The following is a 21,201-nucleotide window of genomic DNA, read 5'->3' as shown; positions in this document are numbered from 1 at the left end:
GCTTCCAAAGAGACCTTCAGTGCCCATGACAAGATGGCTAAAAGAGCATCACCCATCACCTCTCCTCTCCATGACACTCTATTCATTCTTTTCCAAACCAAACCTCTTGGAACTGCCGAGGACAGAATGGCGCTCATAAGTGTACGTTTTGTGTGGAGTGTAGCGTTAATATCCTTCTTGCTCTCTCCCCCCGGAAAGCATGGAGAACTACTAGCCCGGTTGCCCGAACAAAATGTCGACTGTTTACGTTTCTGCAAACCGCGGATACGTTGAATTGCAACATTTTCGAACCAAATATGTTGCATGTCAACATTTCTAGATAGCCTACGTGTATATCAACGTTATAGAGTCAGTGGCAGTGGCCACTATGGGGTGTTGTGGCCCGGGTGAGTGGAGGGCGTAAACACGAACCAACCCTAACCTTAACCAAGTTGTTTTATTTGCACAAACGTCTTTAAATTAACTGGAAACTAGGCAATTCGTTTGGGAAATTCGTCGATTAATTTAGTAATAGGCAACATATTTTTTTTTGCTTCACAAACGTTGACTATCACGTATCTGTGGTTTGCAGAAATGTCAACTGCCAACATTTTATTCTGGCAACTGGGTCGAGAACTATAATGTTCTAAAAACTAAAAACCACTTCAGCGCTGTAAATGTTACACGCAACAATAGATCTCTTTATGTCCTGATTCAATCAATGCAGCATTTAATATGAAAATATTCACTACTAGTCTACTACTGCTGCTGCTACTACTACTACTACTAGTAGTACTACCATCAGTACTACGACTACTACTCTGGATTTTCTATACAAATCTCAATAACTTGAAATCTTTTGCCATAAAGAGGTTCTTACCCCCACTGTCTGAAGTAATAATTGACGACTTTGAAGGCTCTGTCATTAACATGTGTTATAGATTGCATGTACATTATAAAATAGATGTAGCCCGTCAGCTAACCCGTCATGGTGCCTGGTGTCAGAACTTCCCGTCCCGGCAGTCAGGAGAGCAGACAGGTTGGGTTAAATCCAGCCCCGAGGCCACGCAGATAGCAGAGGAACAGATGCTTGTCAGAGATAGCACATCATAATAGGCTGTTTGTACGAGACTCTCTTTCTCTTTCAACTCTCACACACACAAGAAGAACGGCTGTGGAACCACTACGGCTATACATTTAAGCATCAACAGGCGCTGTTGCAGGCGAAACATGCGTTTTTGTTTGTTTGTTAAAGTAACACATTTGTCACTGACCGTCTGACTGCTGAATAGATTTATTCTGTTAGAGGAGGACTTGGTCAGTGCGCGCACGCTACCCAACTGAAAGCGGGGCTTGATTGTAATTATACTGGAACTAATATGCTTTTTGAAAATGACCCATAATGAGTTTCATGCAGCTCTCCAGAGCTCTGTCAGTCTTTGTCTCTCCCTGTTTTGGTCAAAGTCCAGAACGAAACGGCCACTGGTGTCAACATTCAGCACCAGAACCCACAAATCACTGTTTCCACAAGAGCATTATTGATGACAATAAACTGATTCTTCCTCGAGGGGTTTTTGACAAGAGGTCCTTTAGGGAAAGCTGAATCACTCTGGTCTAACATGATACCATCCAATCTCTATATGGTGTTGAAAAGCAGTAGATAACATCCAGTATCCCTACATGACACTGTATCCCCTGAGACAACAGCAACTATTTTACATTGAAAGATGTTTGCAAGATATGGACATCAGTTTATTGAATATTTTAGGACTCATGTTAAAAATGTAGCATGCATCTGAAAATGATCAAGGGCACAAAAAGTCCCAATATACTTTTTCCATTCTTCCTTCAGGCTTAAAGCAGATAGACGGTGAACATGTGTGAATTGTAAGGGTTTAGTGGTAGCTTGACTTCAGATTCAAGCCATACGCTATCTTCTGTAGTTGTGTCCTGCTATCACAACAAGTCAAGATGACCCCCCACTCACATTCAATATTAACAGGCTTATGTAATGTTACAATATGTTACAATATGTTACAATATAACCATACAATTTGTTGATTTTGATTCCATTTTAGATTGATTCTTCCATTAGGAGAAGAAGGTCAGGAATGTATCCAAATCACTTTGTTGTTGCGAAACATTGCGTTTGTGAACGGGCCCCCGAAGGAGAGTACACATTCTGAGATATGATTTAATTAGCCATTCATTTGGTGATAAAAACGCAGCGACTTCATCGTGGTTTCCTTGCGCTCTCTCTCTAGAACATTCAAATGCAATTACAGCTATCATTATTTGGTCATCTGAATGACCCTTTTTTTTTGCTTCAACAATGAATAACTGGCTTTGAATTGGACCATAACATTTTATAATTAGGTGTGTGTGTGTGTGTGTGTGTGTGTGTGTGTGTGTGTGTGTGTGTGTGTGTGTGCGTGTGTGCGTGCGCGTGCGTGTGCGTGTGTGTGTTTTTGGAGAGAGAGAGAGAGGGGTAGAGCGAGCTTGTAGTGGCTGTGCACGATGTGCCAACGATAGCAGACAAAAAAAGGCATGCCCGTATTTCTACACCAATATATTATTCACAGTCTGTATTTGTATTGTGAGAGCCCAGGAGCATGTGTTTTTATTTATGTTCGCGGCACATTTTGCACGGCCCCCTGCATGTGAGCAGCTTCGCCATGCTGCGGCCCGCTCGCCTGATAAGACCGAGCGTTGCCGATCGTGGGATCTGCCCGGAGACAAAGATGAGGTCCAGGTTGAGCCTCTCTCTATCGGCTCTCGGCGTCTGTCTCATTAGCATAATCTCTGCTTCCCCCATTCTGGGCGAGAGAGTCTGGGGAGAGAGAGGAGCTGACCTTCCCCATCCCTCCACCGGGCTGTCAAACTTTATTTCATTCCATCCCGGGGATGCTCATTGTCCTGCTGCCATCCGAAGCTTTGCAGGAAGCCGCTGTTAGCGTGCGATACCGAAGCGTGACTGGTGTTCGGGTTGTCAGCAGCGGCGCCGCCGCCTGGACACTGACGGCACAACACCGTGGCACAAGTAGGCTACGACATGCACTCCCCTGCAGCGGGCCTGCCAGCTCCTCTCATTTACATTCACCATCACTTCCTAGGTCTGCTTACCGAGCCACACATATAATGGCCCGTTGCTTTATCGCAAAATAACTTGGATGTGGAGGCTAAATGACGTCACGTCCGTTTTGTTAGCCTTCCATTTGCAGAAAACTGGAGCTGGGAAGTTCACTGTTGATCCGGTCAGATCCAGTCGCTAGCCAGGCTAGCCATTGTTAGCAATAACAGTTGATAACAAGGCATTTCGTGGCATTTTGGGCATACAAACACTGCAACAACATGTCCACACAGATAGAAGTTAAGCAGCGCTGTGTGTACCGCTGATTTAATGAGACACAAACAAGACATATGTGCTAATAAACAACATTTACTACGATTATAACTACTGTTGTTGCAGCCATCTTGGATTTTTGAGGTTGGGGCTGCTGAGGCTCCTACGAGTTTGGAATGGGAAATACCAGCTCTGGTGACGTCACCGTCCCAGCTCATGACCTTTGAACTGTAAGATTGACCAGTTCCCAGTGATAAAGGAATGCACGATAACACCAACGAAGAAGAAGTAAGGAGAGAGTTCAGTTCGGTTTATAGTCCCTTATCACAAGCATGTCTCAAAGGGCTTTACATAGCATCATAACAGTCATATCTATCATCAATCATATCAATCATATCTACACAGAGTAGTGGGTGGAGTCTTTTCGTTTGGTTAGTTAGCTTTTGAACATGTTGCTTGTTTCTCTCGTCTTCTTATATTCTTGATTATTCTGTAATGTTCATTTATGTCATGTGTTGCTGTACGTCCTGTTTTTAAGACCAGAGACCATGTTGGGAATAAGTGTTTGCACTTTTACATGTACATCCCTTGGATTCTGCCATCTTTTATATCCAAATAAATGTCAATTCAATTCACACAACATAGGTTGCAGACATTCTACACATTTGACTAGATTACATTAGGATACTACACAAACAGCATATCTTTGGACTGTGGGAGGAGACTGCACACAAACATGGGGGGGGACATGCAAACTCCACACAGAAAGGACCGGGGTGGAGATTCGAACCCACAACCTTCTTGCTGTGTGTGACGACAGTTTAGGGATGCACCGATCCACATTTTTTCACTTCCGATCCGCTTCCGATACGTGAATTCGGATATCTGCCGATACCGATATTATGCCAATACCAATATCTTTCTTGAATATACAGTATAGGCAAAGATTTGGCTAATTAAAGATTTTTTTTTTAAATATACCTTGCAAAAAGCAGACAAAATTAAGAAAATATACAAGGCAAAAAAGGATACTAAAAAAAAAACTAAGGCAGCCCTCCTCAGACACAAGGCCAGATCCATGCAACGTGGGCTTACAGAGAGACGGAGAGACAGACAGACAGACAGACAGACAGACAGTAACGCGGGAGGCGAGGAAAGCATCATTTTGCTGGCGTCCCTCCCCCACACTTGTGCCCCTCTCCTCCCCTAAACCCAGCAGCATGTGGAGGGGAAACAAATCAGGTCCATGCCGCCGCCGCCGCGCCGCAGCCCCCCGAGGACTCGAGGTGCCTTTTGGAAAGTGATCCCAGCCCACCACACCGGCCTCAAGTGTGGTCACACTGCGTTAGCGCCCAATCCCCCCACCCCTCCTCCTCCTCCGACAACCCGCCAACAACAAACAAGATATGTATATGAAGGCATTCTTTAAAGGCTGTGCGTGTGTGTATATATATATATATATACACATGTATATACATATATATTTCACCTTCGTTTTAGGAAAACAAATCTTAGCGATGACTAAAATGGTTGGAGGAATTGATTTAATTAATGCAGCAGCATGTCCTGCGGCCACATGTAATCCGTTGAGAATTCTCTAGCGGGAGCTTTGGAGGGGGGGCGGTTGGGGGGCGGTTGGGGAGGGGAATACAAAAAGATCTCCTCCGTGAGACTCTTCCAGTGGCCTGTAATGGGAGACTCCGTCTAATCCCATAATTCCTTGTTTAATTAAACTACAGAGCCGACCCTGTAGTTTTCTAAGCCAGTTTGACGGGCCGCTTCTCTCCCCCCCCCCCCCCCCCCCAAACTGTTTTGTTACTTCATAGCAACTTTTACACGACATCGTGAATACAGTCACACACACAAACAACCACATAACCAACGGGAGGACTTTGGACCACAGTATCCACCACTCCACTCGTCACACGCTTGCCGCAGTTAATACCCAGAAGTCATTGCGTCACTATCAGCTGTGTGTATTTTATGACTTTTCACATAATTGTGTAAAATTCTGATCTGTAAAATTTGCAAACCATTGGCCCGTCTGAGACCAAAATAGTTGGTTGTAGACTTACACCGATATGTAGTCGAGTCGAGGGTAAACCTTAAAGCCATTTTACGTCCCCACCTTTTTACATCTTTATAAAGTGAATTCATACATCACAGCACGTTTACAAGCTATTTTTAAAATAACAAAAAACAATGTTTACTGAAGTGAAAAGCTGATTTGACTTCTGTTGGTTGTTATTTCCCTTATTGCCTTATGGCTCGAGGTCATATTTTACCCTCCCTTTAACCACGAGCCTACATCACGTGCGTGGATGTTAATTGCTGTAAAAGGTGTCTTTGAAGGGCGTCATTATGTCAAAACTGTCACTTCCGACATAAATGCCCATTATTAGGGCTTTAGGCATACCAGCTTTCAAGTGTTTCTTGCAGCAAAGTGGAAAGTTTGGTACCACACCCAGCTAGTCTCCTCTCCCCCTCCTGTCCCCTCAGGTCCTCTCCTCTCCCCGCTGTCCCCCCAGGGGTTCTGCTGGAGTCGAGCAGCAGCGCTGACATTTCTAGTCCGGACCAACCATTCCCACACTGCTACTGTCTGCATTACAGCTGTCAGCCACACACCCACGGCATGCAGTTATTGAACATGCTCACATAGTGTTGAGTGGACACAGCACTTGGCTCTGACACACGAATACCCCGTACACACAGTTCTCTCACACAAATAACCCGTACACATAGAGGCTGTTTACACCTGACACTAACATGGGTTTTATGTGATCAGATTGCAATCGGAATAGTGCTTGACCACATTAACCTGATTGCATTTACACCTGGTATTAATATGTGTCTCCGGTGTCCACATTGAGATCCGATTGCGATCTTCAAGCTCGGGCAAGCTCCATAGGGTAGAGCAGCAGAAAAACAGCAGTGACTGTTGCTGTATGTGGTTTGAGAGGACGCGTTGCATTTTACACTTGTGTGTTCAATGTGGTCACAATGCGTCCCTGACCACCTCCGGAGGTGGTTTGGCCGATCAGATCGCAATCCGTCCTCAATGTGTCTTGGGGGCGTTTACACATGTACATTCAAGAGGTCAAGCACTATCGGATTGCTATCTGATCACAGAAAATGCAGCGTGTAAATAAATGGTCTCACAGATCTCTCTTGTTACCAGTCTCAAAGCAGACTGCAGCATTATAGTTGTAGAGGAGCATTGTTTGTGGTATGAAATTAAAAACCTGAACTTGAGATATAACGTTCTAGATCAATGCAGTCATGATGATACTTTGGATTGAGCTGGGAACAGTTCTAGACAACGGAAAGTCATTTTCATTCATTTGCTCTCAGTTTCACATCAACTTTACGATATATTTCAGTCTCACTACATGTTAGGATAACAGCAACTCAACTGTCTTTTTCCCCCGTTGACCTTTATTCAGAGAAGGTGAGCATGCTTGCTCGAGTGTGATTCCACTAAGGGCACTTAGGGGTTGCATGCTTTGCTCAAGGGCTGCATCCGTGCACATTTTCCTGGTTGGTCTGAGAACTTGAACCTGCAAACATCTCGTCATTAAGTTGAAAGTCAAATACAATCGGTGGCTAGAATCATTCTGTTTGGGGCTGTGTTGAGCTGTTCTTAGCCGGCTCTTGTAAGCCTCAGTCCTTCACTTATTGCCACTTGATCTCTCTGTGAAGTGGACGCCTTCTCCTGGAGTGACCACCTGAACTGAGACACATGAGAACTGAAGGCTGCTGGCCATGCCAAGCAACATCAGAGCTCCTCCATGTTTTCAAATGACCTCCATTCTCCTCCTAATCTCCCTCTCCAGCAAACATTTTGACGTTAAATAGATGCCGTGACTAAATACAGTGACTGCTGTGCCCATACCCGTTGCCACTTCTTTTGGAGATACTCATTGGGGTCTTGATGAACCACTTTTTTCTGGCTCCTTGAGACCAGGTTTGCATTGGGTGTCCCTCCCAGGAGCACGAGGCTTCGGACAACATCACTCCCAGGGTCGCTGAGGCTCACAAAACCCCAGTGCAAGGTGTGGAGGACACTGCTCAGACTCCAGTGCAATGTGTGGAGGACACTGCTCAGACCCCAGTGCAAGGTGTGGAGGACACTGCTCAGGGAAAGCCTATGTCAAGCTGCTGGAAGCAGACGAGCCACTGGTCGAACCTCAGATTCGAAGGAACAATGTGCATTTCACCCTGGTCATCCAGTTATCTACCCTATTAAAGAGAATTGGGTTCATTTGCTAATCTAGTCTATGTGCCTTTTTTTTGTGCCAAATATGAGCAGAGTTATAGAATAGAGGCCACTGCTGCAAGCCATTCATTCCTTATACACGTGGAGTGAGTGCTGCATGCTACAGCGACATCTCTGCTGTTTGCAGATGATGTGCTCCTATTTGGCTTCATTGGAGTGTGATTTGGACGTGCAGTGCACTGCCACTGGAGCGGGTTGGGATGAGGAACCATGGTACTGACCTGGAGAGAGGTGGCCTATCCATTCACCTGCCAAATGATGGAGTTCTTCAGGTAGTGAGGGGTGAAAGGGTTCATAAGTTTGACTGCCCATTAGTTGCAGCATCTGCTGTAATGTACGTGTTGTATTGGAGCATAGTGGTGACGAGCTGAGCCATTTACCTGTGAAAGCTTCCATTCTGACCTCACCTGTGGTCGTGTGCTCTGGGTAGGTGCTGCAAGAATGAGATGGCAGATACGCATCCCCCAGGATTTCTGATGAGTAGCTGGAGGGGACTACATCTCCCAGCATGCCTGAGGAGTTACTGGAGGAAGTTGCGTGGGGAAACGATGTCTCCCTGTTGTCACGATGACCTTGACCAAACTAAGTGACCATATAAGTGGCTAGAAAATGGATCCATGGATGGATGTTCGAAAGAGAGTATGCACCGACATTGAAAACCTGTGTAAATAAGCACCAAATTGAACTGATTTAGATGACACCAAATTTAGATGATGTCTGTGGTCAAAATCAGGGCCTAAATATCCTTCTAATATCAGCTCAAAACAGCTTCCCAAGCTGTTTTAATGAGTTTTTACCCCTGCCATATTGTGAATCCTCTCTCCTCTCCTCTCCTCTCCTCTCCTCTCCTCTCCTCTCCTCTCTCAGGGCTATCATTTCCTCCAATCTCCTCCTCTCCACCCCCCACCTCCTCTTCAATCCCCCATCCCTCCCTGCATATCTATGAGGTGCAGGCTAGAGGCAGGCTAGAGGCAGGCAATGCAGCGATGACTTACAGTAAAGCAGAGGGGGAGAAGCCATGTTCTGGGTGCTGGATTAGTTGTGGAGAGGAATCAGCCCCCACTCTGCCCTCAAACCACTGGCAAATAAATAAGGGCAGTGCTAAACGCCATGCGGGCCAGATGAAGTGATGAGGGGGGGAAGTGGATACGAGTGTCCTCAGACTGGCTTTTCTGTCACCTCCAGACACTGGCGGTGTGGCGATAGCTGAAAGTGGTTATGGGTATAAGGCAGAGATGGGGACTTGGACTTCAGACTTGGACTTGAGTCGCACTTAAGTCACACACACACAGTGACTTGAGACTTGACTTGAGAGTGAGACTCATCCTCAAAGACTTGAGACTTGACTTGGACTTGAGGTTTGAGACTTGTGAACAATCTTTACTTTGTATTTATATTTTTTTGGTGCATTAACATTAAGGAAATGTTTACTGATGTCATCTAATCAATGCTGATACTGTATTCTAATAGATAAGGAGTGAGGATAATACAGTACATGCTTTGAATTCCTTAGTTGTTGCTATGCAGTGTTCTAAGCAGACCAGATTGCATGCAGCAGATGATAGAACGCTCATCCATAAGAGACTTGAGACTTGACTTGGACTTGTGACGAAAGACTTGAGACTTGACTTGGACTTGCCCCTCAGACTTGCAAAAAATGACTTGTGAGCATCTCTGGTATAAGGAGACTGATGTTGACATCCGATACCTTGCCTAGTTTAATAAAATCAGGGCAAAGCAAACGTTAGAGCCCGACTAGTCTCGCTGGCCAGCCTCCTCTCCCTTCCGTCCGAGGAGTCTGGCGCCGCAGGTCTCCATAGTGGGATTGCGACGGGCGGCGCTTAGCGGCAGTGCCCTTGGAAAATAGTTTCCAACAATCCAATTTGCCGTTTTCAGCATGTAGCAACGAGCTAGCGTGTAGGTTTCTGCCGTTAGCTTGCTAGCTAGTTAGCGTTGTTGTTTTCACTGAGGCGGCAGGGCACTATTTACAGCGACACACAGGGAGGAGGGAGCGGAAGCCGCTCTGATTGACATGGTCGGAGCCAATGACAGAGCTTGTAATAAGCCGGGAGCGGACATCCGGCTGCCACTGAAACAGTCGCTCCAATGGGAGAGCAGAGTAGAGCAGGGGAGGGTTTATCCCAGTTATGGAGACCTGTGGTGCCAGACTCCTCAGACGGAAGGGGGAGGAGGCTGGGCAGCGAGACTAGAGCCAGACTGATACTGGAGTTTTTGAGGCCGATACCGATATTAGGGAGTAAAAAAATTCCGATATCGATATATCAGCCGATATTCTTACATTATATATACACATTATATTACACAATGTTTTTGCGATGCTCCCTCAAATAACAAACACTTGACAAAGATATGACTTGACATGACTTGAGATATGTAATGTAGGCAGGATATCTTACAGCTTATCAATCAACTTTATTGTCCAAAATGACATCAATGCAATGAAACACTAAACCTCACTGGGAATTTAATAATGATAAATAACTAGAAATACAAAAACACAAATAGAACAAATACAAAGTCTAACTTGAGTTAAGGAAAAAGATCAAATATACACAACATGCTGTCTATAACTTAAAAAAGTACCGGCAATATCGGCCAACATATCTGCCTGATACTGATATATCGGTTATCGGCCAATATCGGCCGATAGCCATTTCTTCATGTGTTCTTAACTGGTATGGACACCAGAGAAGGTCAATCAAGGCAAAGAGAGCAGCCAAGTCCTTCGTGATTGAAAGTGACAGAGACTTGTCTTAACTAACCTGCTCCCGGGCTGCAAAAGCTCTCAAAGTTGGCAGGCTCACAGGTTACCCAAACGCTGTCCGAAAACAAGCTTGATTCTGGTGAGTCCATTTGGCTTTTGTTTACATGCCCTGGTTCACTCGTAACTGGTTCTGTGAAGCTTGATCCAACGATCCAACAAGCAAAACACCTACAGTAACAAACGCTTTCAAGCTGAAGGAACGAAAACACGTTCTTCTGCTTCTAACAATATGACATGAACGCAGCAGGACAAGGACGTGTGTGAGCAACACTACAAGGTTTATTATATTGGCCTATTATAACTAAAATATCATGATAATAGTTAACCCATTGAAACCTGATGCAGCATTTGTGTGTGTATCCCTTTAAGACGCGGTTCGCGGTCGTAAAGGGATACACACATAAATGCTGCATCAGGTATCAATGGGTTAAATCACAGCCACTTACTGTGTGACTACAGCGTGAGTGATATTGCGTTGAAAGTTGTTTGAAAGAGAAAGTTGCTTGTGTGTATGGTTTTTGTTTGCTCCCGGAAATGTTTAATTATTGACATTGGTGAGGCCAGTTTTACTCAATTTCGTGTCCTTTGGTTTGAACTGCTTGAGCTGATGGACTGTACTGTGTGTGTGTGTGTGTGTGTGTGTGTGTGTGTGTGTGTGTGTGTGTGTGTGTGTGTGTGTGTGTGTGTGTGTGTGTGTGTGTGTGTGTGTGTGCGCGCGTGCGCGTGCGCGTGTGTGTGTGCGTGTGTTGGGGTTTGGCTGGATGTGAAATACTCTCTGTCCCGAGTGTCCTCTGAGTCAGTGCAGCAGGGATGTACAGTCATGGGGGGATTCTCTATCTTAGTCTGAGCTGATGCCCTCCTCTCTCACCACAAGAGGAGCGGCATCTTATCATGGAGTCATTACGGCACAATTAGTTGCCATGCCATTTGTGAATAAAGCTTGCTTGTTAAATTTTACCCACTGGTCTCTCATGATTGAAGCATCATACATCTACATTCGCTTTAACTCACCAATCCTGGCAAGACAGTATAGGAGCTATATTTGAAATGGATACTGTAGCTGTGTGCATCAGATAAGCTTCCACGGCTACTTAAAAGAAGCTGCGCAGATACATTGTGCACGAGGGTTTCAATGAAATCAGCTGCACAATAAATATATTGGGAATATTTACACCCTGCCAGTTTTTTTTGTCTGGGCTGCCCTGGGGCCTGTAGTGAAAGAATGGTGCTACATAGATCGCCAAGGTGGTCGGGTGAGATTAGCACCCCTCCCCATACGCCTCCAACTCTCAGCTCCATGCCTCAGGGGATCCTGGGACATGTGGGTACTGATGCAGGATTGTATGTACCAAGAAAAAAGCCTCAGTCGTATAAATAACCACACAGTGAAATAATATAGCCCTCAGAAGAGCTGTCAGAGGAGGCTGTGTTATTTGAAGCCCGTCCTTTTCTCTCTCAATATTCACCCATTCTCGTCAGTAATTGTGAACACACATTTTGCTGCTGGAAGCGTTTTTTTGCAACTGATAATGTAATCGCTGCCAGTTGATGTCATACATTTTCCAAATGTAATAACTTCTCCTTCTAAATGGGCTAAAGAAATGATCTGTAAAATATATGTTACAGCCCTTATAAAGTAATAATAGCCGGTTAATGCAATGATATGAAGCTAGTACATTATGTCATTCATTTAATACATTAACACGTTTGATTACTTGTCCATCCCATTTAGAGGTGATATGTGTTGTATTTTTGACAAATTATTCCATTATCAGTTGCTACACTTGATCAGGAAGCTACACATTCTCTTGTTACAATTGGATCAGTGCTAATACTTTTTTTTACTTTGATACTTTATTACATTTCAGAACCTGTGCTTTTTTTTTTACTTTTATTTGAGTAAACAAGTTGAATCAGTACTTCTACTTCTACCAGTCTTTTTTTTTTTTTTTTTTTACAAAAGGATGTGTGTATTTTTACCCCTCTCTGAGTAAAGAGTTGGAAAGTGACTGTCCCCTGACTGTCTCCATGTGTCTGTCCCCTGACTGTCTCCATGTGTCTGTCCAGGCAGTCGGATGGACGAGGGCTCAGACGTGGAGTCGGAGCCCGACCTCCCCCTGAAGAGGAAGCAGCGGAGGAGTCGCACCACCTTCACAGCGGAGCAGCTGGACGAGCTGGAGAAGGCTTTTGAACGGACCCACTACCCTGACATCTACACCAGAGAGGAGCTCGCCCAGAGGACCAAGCTCACGGAGGCTCGCGTCCAGGTAAACACCACGGCACGGACCCTTTTCACAGCAACCGTCTTGAGGTGGTAAAAGCAAGAAGTAAAGCAGGTGTAACCAATACTATTAATTATGGTTCCATTCCATTATGTGTTCCAGTGCCAGGGCCCTCATTAATGTTATTAGTTACACTTCCTGCTATATACCACCTCAAAAGGTTGCTCTGAAAAGAGCCTGTACCAACTCATGCGTGCCAGTACTCCTGTATCGCCATTTCTGGCTTATTGGTGAAAGATGGACAGTGGTTCTCAAACTTTTTTGGCTTCAGTACCACCTTTCCCTGATTTCTGAATCCAAGTACCCCCTTTACCCAACTACAACATTTTGCAAATCTATTTGAATGTTTAATTTAGTTTTTCAATTTTTACATGATGCAGGTAGCAGCTGACATGACTGAATTCATTGAGATTAAAGTAGGCTACACAGGAGGCTAAAATGTGTTTCTAAAATGTGGCTCTTCAAATCACAATGACAACTGCCAACAAAACAAATCAAACAGAGATACAAAACGATGATTCAAAATGTGAGCAATAAATACAAACGGAAATTAATCAAATACAAGGCGATAAGAAAGGGGGCACAGAGTTGACAGCCTCATCTGGTTGGTGCCTCGCTCGTTCCAGCGCTATTTACGAGTTTCCTGGTGAGACCGTGGGCGCTTCCATGACACCCTCCCTCCCTGTTTCCAGCTGCCGGTTGACTGTTTCCGCCCAGGACCGTTCATAGCGAAAGAGACTGAAAATAATCATACTAATTGTTGTGACTTTGTACCTACCTGTGTCTTGTAATGGAGCCCCCCAGCACAATAATTTCACATGTGCATAATTGTACAACAGAGTGACAATATCTTGAATCTTGAAAGAGAGAGACCGCCAAAGCTTCGTTCAATGACCAAATAATAAGAGTTCCGGTTTGGACTTAATAGCCTTCAAAACAAAAGCGGCCGCTATGCAACCACAACTATTTTTAGCCATTTCGGCTAAAATAAGCCCGTACAGTACAAGTGAATTGACATTCACCTCATTTTTGTAAAATATCGCCGCTATGCAACCACACAACGTTACTATTTTTAGCCATTTTGGATAAAATAAGCCAAACGTTCCCACTCTTTGCTAGTGAAAAAAATGTAAACAGGAAGTCGACAACCGGCAACCGCTGAGAATCATGGGAAACGTAGGTCCAGGAATAAGGTGAATAGAACGCTCCACCGGCATTGGGCCGTGATCACAGGAGGCATCTTTGAATGCGGCTGCATTTTTTTCAATTCTTTGTTTGTTTGTGGCCAAACTCTGTGCCTGGTTTGCATGGCGTGGTTGTGGTGAGCTCCGTGTGTTCAACAGGGCTCAACATTAGCCGCATTGTGCATGACCTTAATGTGAAAAAGGCCTTGAAACTGGCGCTAACTCTTGGTGACGAGATGCTAAAAACTCTCCTCCAAGCAGGACGTCACGTAGACACATCCTCCATTGCCTCCTCATCCGCCTCACAGCAATTGCTAAGTTTCCCTCTCTCCCATTTCAGTGTTATCCTCTTTGTTACTTCAGCTAACGCTAATTAGATCGCTTCCAAGTTTCTGTTAAACTTGAGAGTTCCCTCGGAAAACAACAATCCCGTTAAGATTCAAACTGTAGACTACACACAAATTAAATTCGCCATCATCACAAGCACACATGTCCAATAAGACACCTTACTGTATTTCTCTGCGATTACAGCGCCATTTCCCTTCCTCATATTTTCAACACTAGCATTTTTTTTTTTTTTTGCGCACTCCATTACATATTTACCCGCTTCTATTCACACGTAGAGAAGAAAATGCTCTGGAGAGTCTGCCAGCTGTTCGCATCTTTGCCAAAGAATCCTCTCTTTCTTCTCACGTCGTTCTCTGACAGCTCCACTGTCTCCACTGTGTAGCGCCGGGGGAAAACACGCTCGAGTTCTACCAACAGCTGTGAGGTGTGCGGTGGGTTTCGGGGGGGCTCCTCAAATGAGCTGGGGGTTTGCATTCCTGACGGATTTCTCACTCTCCGACATCTTGGCCGGGTTCGTCTCTTCCCACCACTTTCAAGCCCACCGCTCCTTGTAAAACTGCACCGCATATTAGGGAAGACTTCTCGACGCTCTCTCGGGAGCTCTCAACCCCAACAGCAACATGAATCAATCAAGGCCTAGTAAAAAAAAAAAAGGAGGGCAGGGGGAGTCAAGAGCACGGCGGGGAAAGCGAGCCACACTCTGCTGCTGTTACCTCTCTCTCTCTCTCTCTCTCTCTCTCTCTCTCTCTCTCTGCCCTGCCAACAGTGTGGAATCCATGTTCACCTGACACCGGCCAGCCCACAGCCAGTGGAGATCAGCCAGTGTAAATCATCATGTATCTCATCTTGCCTGGCTGTCAGTGGGACATGCTGGCTTGAGCTATGAAAGAAAAAAAGGAAAGAACATCAAAAGACGTCGCCAGAATAAAACGTTGGCATTCCCCCCCCCCCCCCCCCATTTTTCTCCCCAATTGTACTTGGCCAATTTCCCCCTGCTGTCGCTGCTCCACCCCCTCTGCCGATCTGGGGAGAGCCGTAGACTAGCACCATGCTTCCTCCGACACATGCAACAGTTGCCAGCCGCTTCTTTTCACCTGACAGCGGGGAGCTTCACCGGCAGGACACAGCACGTGGGAGGATCACGCTTGTCCCGCCCCGAACAGGCGCCAGCGACCGACCAGAGGAGGCGCTAGTGCAGTGACCAGGACCCCTCAATCGGGCTTCCCACCCGCAGACACAGCCAATCGTGCCTGTATGGATGCCCGACCAAGCTGGAGGTAACACGGGGGGGGGGGGGGGGGGCGCGAACCTGCGACCCTCGTGTTGGTAGGCACGGAATCTACCGATACACTACCCGCACGCCCTAGAATGTCACCGTTTCTGAAGCAAAAGAATGTCGCATATCAAATTTGAGGGGAGGGGGGGGTTTCCCTCATTTTCTGCTGAATTGTACTTGGGCAATTGCCCCATGCTGGCTCCACCCCCTCTGCCGATCTAGAGATCATAGGCTAGCACATGCTTCCTCCGATACATGTGCCATCGCCCGCTGCTTCTTTTCACCTGACAGCGAGACGTTTCACCGGCAGGACGTAGCACTTGGGAGGATCACGCTATTCCCCCCGGTTGCCCTCCCGCCAAAGCAGGTGCCCCCGACCGACCAGAGGAGGCGCTAGTGCTGCGACCGGGACTCATAACCCACCGGCTTCCCACCCACAGACACAGCCAACGAGCCAATGGTCAACGAGTGCTTTGACCTCTACACTAGCCAGACACCCCAACATAGCATTTATAGATGCTTTGACCTCTACACTAGCCAGACACCCCAACATAGCATTTATAGATGCGCATATCAACGTTATAGAGTCTATTGTAATGGGTTGTGGTCGGGGTGGACGGAGGGCGCGAACACTTGCCTTTCACACCGGAGAGCCATGATCAAAGTCTCCATTTCATCCATAAGTCACATTTCATGTTTTTGTTTTTTAAGCCTAACCCAAACCATAACCCTAACCTTAACCTTAAGTTGTTTTACTTGCCTAAACATAAGCCAAGCTGTTCAAGTTGTTTTATTTGCATTTACAGTTGGAAAGGTGCCAAGGTTTTCAAATTATCGACCATTTTGTTTCAAATTTACGTTGAGATTGTACGTATCTCTGGTCGGTTTGCAGGTGCGTAAAATGGCAACGTTTTATTCTGGCGACTGGGTTGAAAGACTAGTTATTTACCCTTGCGTCTTTATTCCATTCAACATGCTGTTTGGTTTAGTCTAGAGCAGTTGTTCTCAACCTGTGGTATGGGTACCGCTGGTACTGGCACCTTCTCATACATTCGTATGGTGGTAATTTCTGATGAGGTGGTACTTGGGGGAAAAGGTTGAGAACCACTGGACTAGAGTGAATCGAGAGCTACAGGCGTGAGAGTTGTGCTGGAGATGAAATAATGCTCAATACAGTAAAGTCTTGTCACCATAAACAACCAGCAGAAAGTGTGGCTGGTCAAACAACAACATGGCTTCTAGTCTGCTTAAGCAGCTAGCTCGTCAGTAGAAGATTTTAAAGTCCCTGGAAACCAAAATCCACAAAAACATTCTAACTATGTTATTTAGGGTCTTATGTTAGTAATTGTGTGCCTCAGAAATTATGATACATTACTTTCAACCCAAAGCCTTAAAATCGCCACTTTTCTACAAGGTCTGGATTTCCATTTCCTCATTGAAGAGAGCAGAGCGCGCGGTGCTAAAATGCAGGAGCTTATCACGTCATAAGATTTAATCGAATCACACACATGCATGCACGCACGCGCGCACACACACACACTGATACACACACAGTAGCGCTGTGCACTCGCCAAGCAACGCGCGAACACACACACACACACACACACACACAGTCCATCTCTCTTTCCTTCTCTCTCTCTCTCCTTCTCTCTCTCTCGCTCTCCGTTAACGGAGAGAGAGGTCTCCTCCGAGAGAGAGAGAGAGGGAGAGAGGAAAATACCTGCTGCAGACAGGACACGCCCACACAGTCCACGGGGGAAAATACACTCTAAAATGTAATTGATTCTCATGACTTTTGCCATGACTGTCAAACCTAAATTTATATACTTTGCTACGTTCATCATCGTTCAAATTTGACTGGTGGCTTATTAACATAGGTTCCTGTGATGTGATGAACTCAAAATGCTAAATAATAATAAAATATTTCTCGTTTCCAGGGACTTTCAGTAAGTGGAAAAATTGTTAAAATAAAACCATCATCAAGGTCAGGCACAAAAAAAAGGCATATCTCTTTCATGAATTTTTGCCTAAATTATGTCACGTGAAAGTAATTTTGTTCTGTGATTTCCCCTCGTAATCTAATTTCTGGCTTTAACAAAATCTCCATAAGTTCAGTGCAAATGTAACTTTGAAAAGGTCACAGAAAACTGGAGGAGAAAAAAACCTCTGGGAGATGAAACATGAAAAGCTGCCAAAAGGGTTCTAAACGACATGATGTTAACACCGTAGATGATCTAAATGTGTTTTGCGTACTTGGTGCTCACCATCCAATAGGATCACGGCCAATTTACATGCAGCCTCTGTTTACAGTTGCTGCAAGTTTACAAAATTGAGCTATTATAGTCACGAGAATGCAAACTGGAATTCAAGTCTCAAATCTTTTAATTGCACGTGTGCACGGCACACAACCACAGAACCTGAAATTCCGGTCAAAAGCAAAGCTGCAAAATGAAGAGAGTAGTATTCATATTCTGTCGCTCATCTCTCATCTTATGATAAATCATATAGATCTCTTTAAAAACCTAAACTAAACCCTTAACAGTGAACAAAATCCTGACTGTCATACTCCTAACCGACCTAGATCTCTGTCGGAGGAGAGGTACTGTACATCCGTGCTTGTGGTGAACTTTGCTCCGTACAAAAACAACATGTGTTGAAGTCGGCTTAAAGCGAAACCCCTCGGAGTCTCTGGTTTTGAAGCGCCACACAGGAACACATGGGATTTGTGTCAATCAGTGAGTTTGGAAGCGGTCGTGGCGTACCAGGACCAGTGTTCAAACAGAAAGCCTTATTATTAGAATTTAAATGAATTTGTTTCACTCTCTCTTTCTCCTCCTGATAGTTATCGGGTTATAATCCTCCCCCTCCATGCTCTCCCTCCCAACTCGCCCGTAATTAGCTGCAACAACCCCAGCCCAGAGAGAGAGAGAGAGAGAGAGAGAGAGAGAGAGAGAGAGAGAGAGAGAGAGAGAGAGAGAGAGAGAGAGAGAGAGAGAGAGAGAGAGAGAGAGAGAGAGAGAGAGAGAGAGAGAGAGAGAGAGAGACAAAGACAAAGACAAAGAGAGTGATAAAGACATAAAGACAGACACTTTCTCTCTGTGGTCCTGGTTAATACTTGGCACTGATCTCTGATCAGTTTGACCAGGTAACAGGAGTGTATGTATATCCGGTCTCACCACGCAACACAATGGCAGCAGTAAACGTGTCGTTCCCCACCGACGATGCCAACCCCCATCTGGGCCAATCAGATACAGGTATGCCGCCTCGTTTTGACCAGAGCAATTGAGAGAGAGAGTGGCGTCAGCGGAGGACCAAAATGCGTGACTCATTAGCCAATGAACAGCCAGGAAGGGGTCTCGCGCTACTTTTGAATGCTAAAATAAAGCTGATATTGTACAATTTGATTCTAAAAAAAGGTACAACACAAACTGTCCATTTTGCTGCAACTCGGCAGTGCTGCTTAATCCAGGACCTTACTTCCTGGGACTCTTGAGAGTAAAAAACTGGTCCATTGGAGTGAATGGAGATGTCGCGACTCTTCTATATATACGGCTCTGGTTTTGACCTGTAATAGTATAGCGGCCACTTCAGGCAAGTTATGAAGTTTTGGAAAAGTCCGAAAGCAGTGGGTCCTCCCTCCATCTGTTTGTTCATTTCGAACAATTTGGAATGAACCAATAGCCTCTTTGCATCAATTAGTGGCAAGTCGTGTCCATCTTGCTCCATTTGCCTCCTTCACTTGATTTTGGCTGCATTCACACCACATCTCACACTGGTTCCTACAATACTACCAGCTGATCGTCTCACGCTGGTTCCTACAATACTACCAGCTGATCGTCTCACGCTGGTTCCTACAATACTACCAGCTGATCGTCTCACGCTGGTTCCTACAATACTACCAGCTGATCGTCTCACGCTGGTTCCTACAATACTACCAGCTGATCGTCTCACGCTGGTTCCTACAATACTACCAGCTGATCGTCTCACGCTGGTTCCTACAATACTACCAGCTGATCGTCTCACGCTGGTTCCTACAATACTACCAGCTGATCGTCTCACGCTGGTTCCTACAATACTACCAGCTGATCGTCTTTGGGGAAATGTCTTGAGTTTTGCTTTGCTGCATCAGACCTTTGCCACAGTTGGCACATGAAGCTGCGTCCATCTCACCCCACTTGCCTTCTTCCATTGGCTTTACATTTGTACCTGTGTGTGTGTGTGTGTGTGTGTGTGTGTGTGTGTGTGTGTGTGTGTGTGTGCGCGCGCGTGTGTGTGTGTGCGTGTGTGTGTGTGTGTGTGAATGTGTGAGATTGCTGCTGTCCATCTGTGTGCAGTAAAAGCTCACATGAGACCATGTACTGTGCAGCATTGTAGTCACAGAGACCATGTACTGTGCAGCATTGTAGTCACAGAGACCATGTACTGTGCAGCAGAGACCCCTGTACTGTGCAGCATTGTAGTGACAGAGACCATGTACTGTGCAGCATTGTAGTGACAGAGACCATGTACTGTGCAGCGTTGTAGTCACAGAGACCATGTACTGTGCAGCATTGTAGTCACAGAGACCATGTACTGTGCAGCATTGTAGTCACAGAGACCATGTACTGTGCAGCATTGTAGTCAAAGACAGACCATGTACTGTGCAGCATTGTAGTGACAGAGACCATGTACTGTGCAGCATTGTAGTCACAGAGACCATGTACTGTGCAGCAGAGACCATGTACTGTGCAGCATTGTAGTCACAGAGACCATGTACTGTGCAGCATTGTAGTCACAGAGACCATGTACTGTGCAGCATTGTAGTCACAGAGACCATGTACTGTGCAGTATTGTAGTCACAGAGACCATGTACTGTGCAGCATTGTAGTCAAAGAGAGACCATGTACTGTGCAGCATTGTAGTGACAGAGACCATGTACTGTGCAGCATTGTAGTCACAGAGACCATGTACTGTGCAGCAGAGACCATGTACTGTGCAGCATTGTAGTGACAGAGACCATGTACTGTGCAGCATTGTAGTGACAGAGACCATGTACTGTGCAGCATTGTAGTGACAGAGACCATGTACTGTGCAGCATTGTAGTGACAGAGACCATGTACTGTGCAGCATTGTAGTCACAGAGACCATGTACTGTGCAGCAGAGACCCCTGTACTGTGCAGCATTGTAGTGACAGAGACCATGTACTGTGCAGCATTGTAGTGACAGAGACCATGTACTGTGCAGCATTGTAGTCACAGAGACCATGTACTGTGCAGCATTGTAGTCACAGAGACCATGTACTGTGCAGCATTGTAGTCACAGAGACCATGTACTGTGCAGCATTGTAGTCACAGAGAGCATGTACTGTGCAGCATTGTAGGCCAAAAACTATTGAAAAGATGATTTCCAACATGTAAAATATTAATTTTCACGCAAAAACGACGACGAACAGGAAAAGTGGGCGTGGCCATTTTGCGTGTTTTGGTGCAATACAAATGCTTGCAATCAATTCAGAATCATGAAAAAACTAGTTTGACGCCTCAGAAGCTGCTTCTGGCAGGATTACACATTTAAATTTTTCCCTGGATAAGGTTCCTGGTACCCCAACTTTCAGCGACAGTCAGCTTTTCAGCCTATCAGTGTCTGTCAGAAATCAATGATGACAACACAATTGCTTAAGTGGAATCACTGAGGATGTCACAATGTCTATGACATCACTGATGATGTCATAAATCAGTGATGATGTCA

At 45.4% G+C, this 21,201-nt stretch overlaps 1 protein-coding gene across 3 annotated transcripts in view; it reads left to right on the top strand.

Moving 5' to 3' along the window:
* LOC310794749 (paired box protein Pax-7-like) overlaps window positions 1–21,201 on the top strand; it is a gene marked incomplete at both ends in the record, with an annotated part of 98,871 nt that overhangs the window by 20,833 nt on the left and 56,837 nt on the right. For all 3 annotated transcript variants that reach the window (XM_083656778.1, XM_083656777.1, XM_083656776.1), the window contains one exon: window positions 12,451–12,650. In XM_083656778.1, coding sequence (XP_083512904.1) covers window positions 12,451–12,650 — 200 coding nt within the window. The remainder of the gene's footprint in view (window positions 1–12,450; window positions 12,651–21,201) is intronic.

The sequence above is a fragment of the Poromitra crassiceps genome (assembly GCF_964638095.1).
Source record: "Poromitra crassiceps genome assembly, chromosome: 20".
Classification (NCBI taxonomy): Eukaryota; Metazoa; Chordata; class Actinopteri; order Beryciformes; family Melamphaidae; genus Poromitra; species Poromitra crassiceps.
Note: the sequence above shows the minus strand (reverse complement) of the source record. Positions and strands in the feature narration are given on the sequence as shown.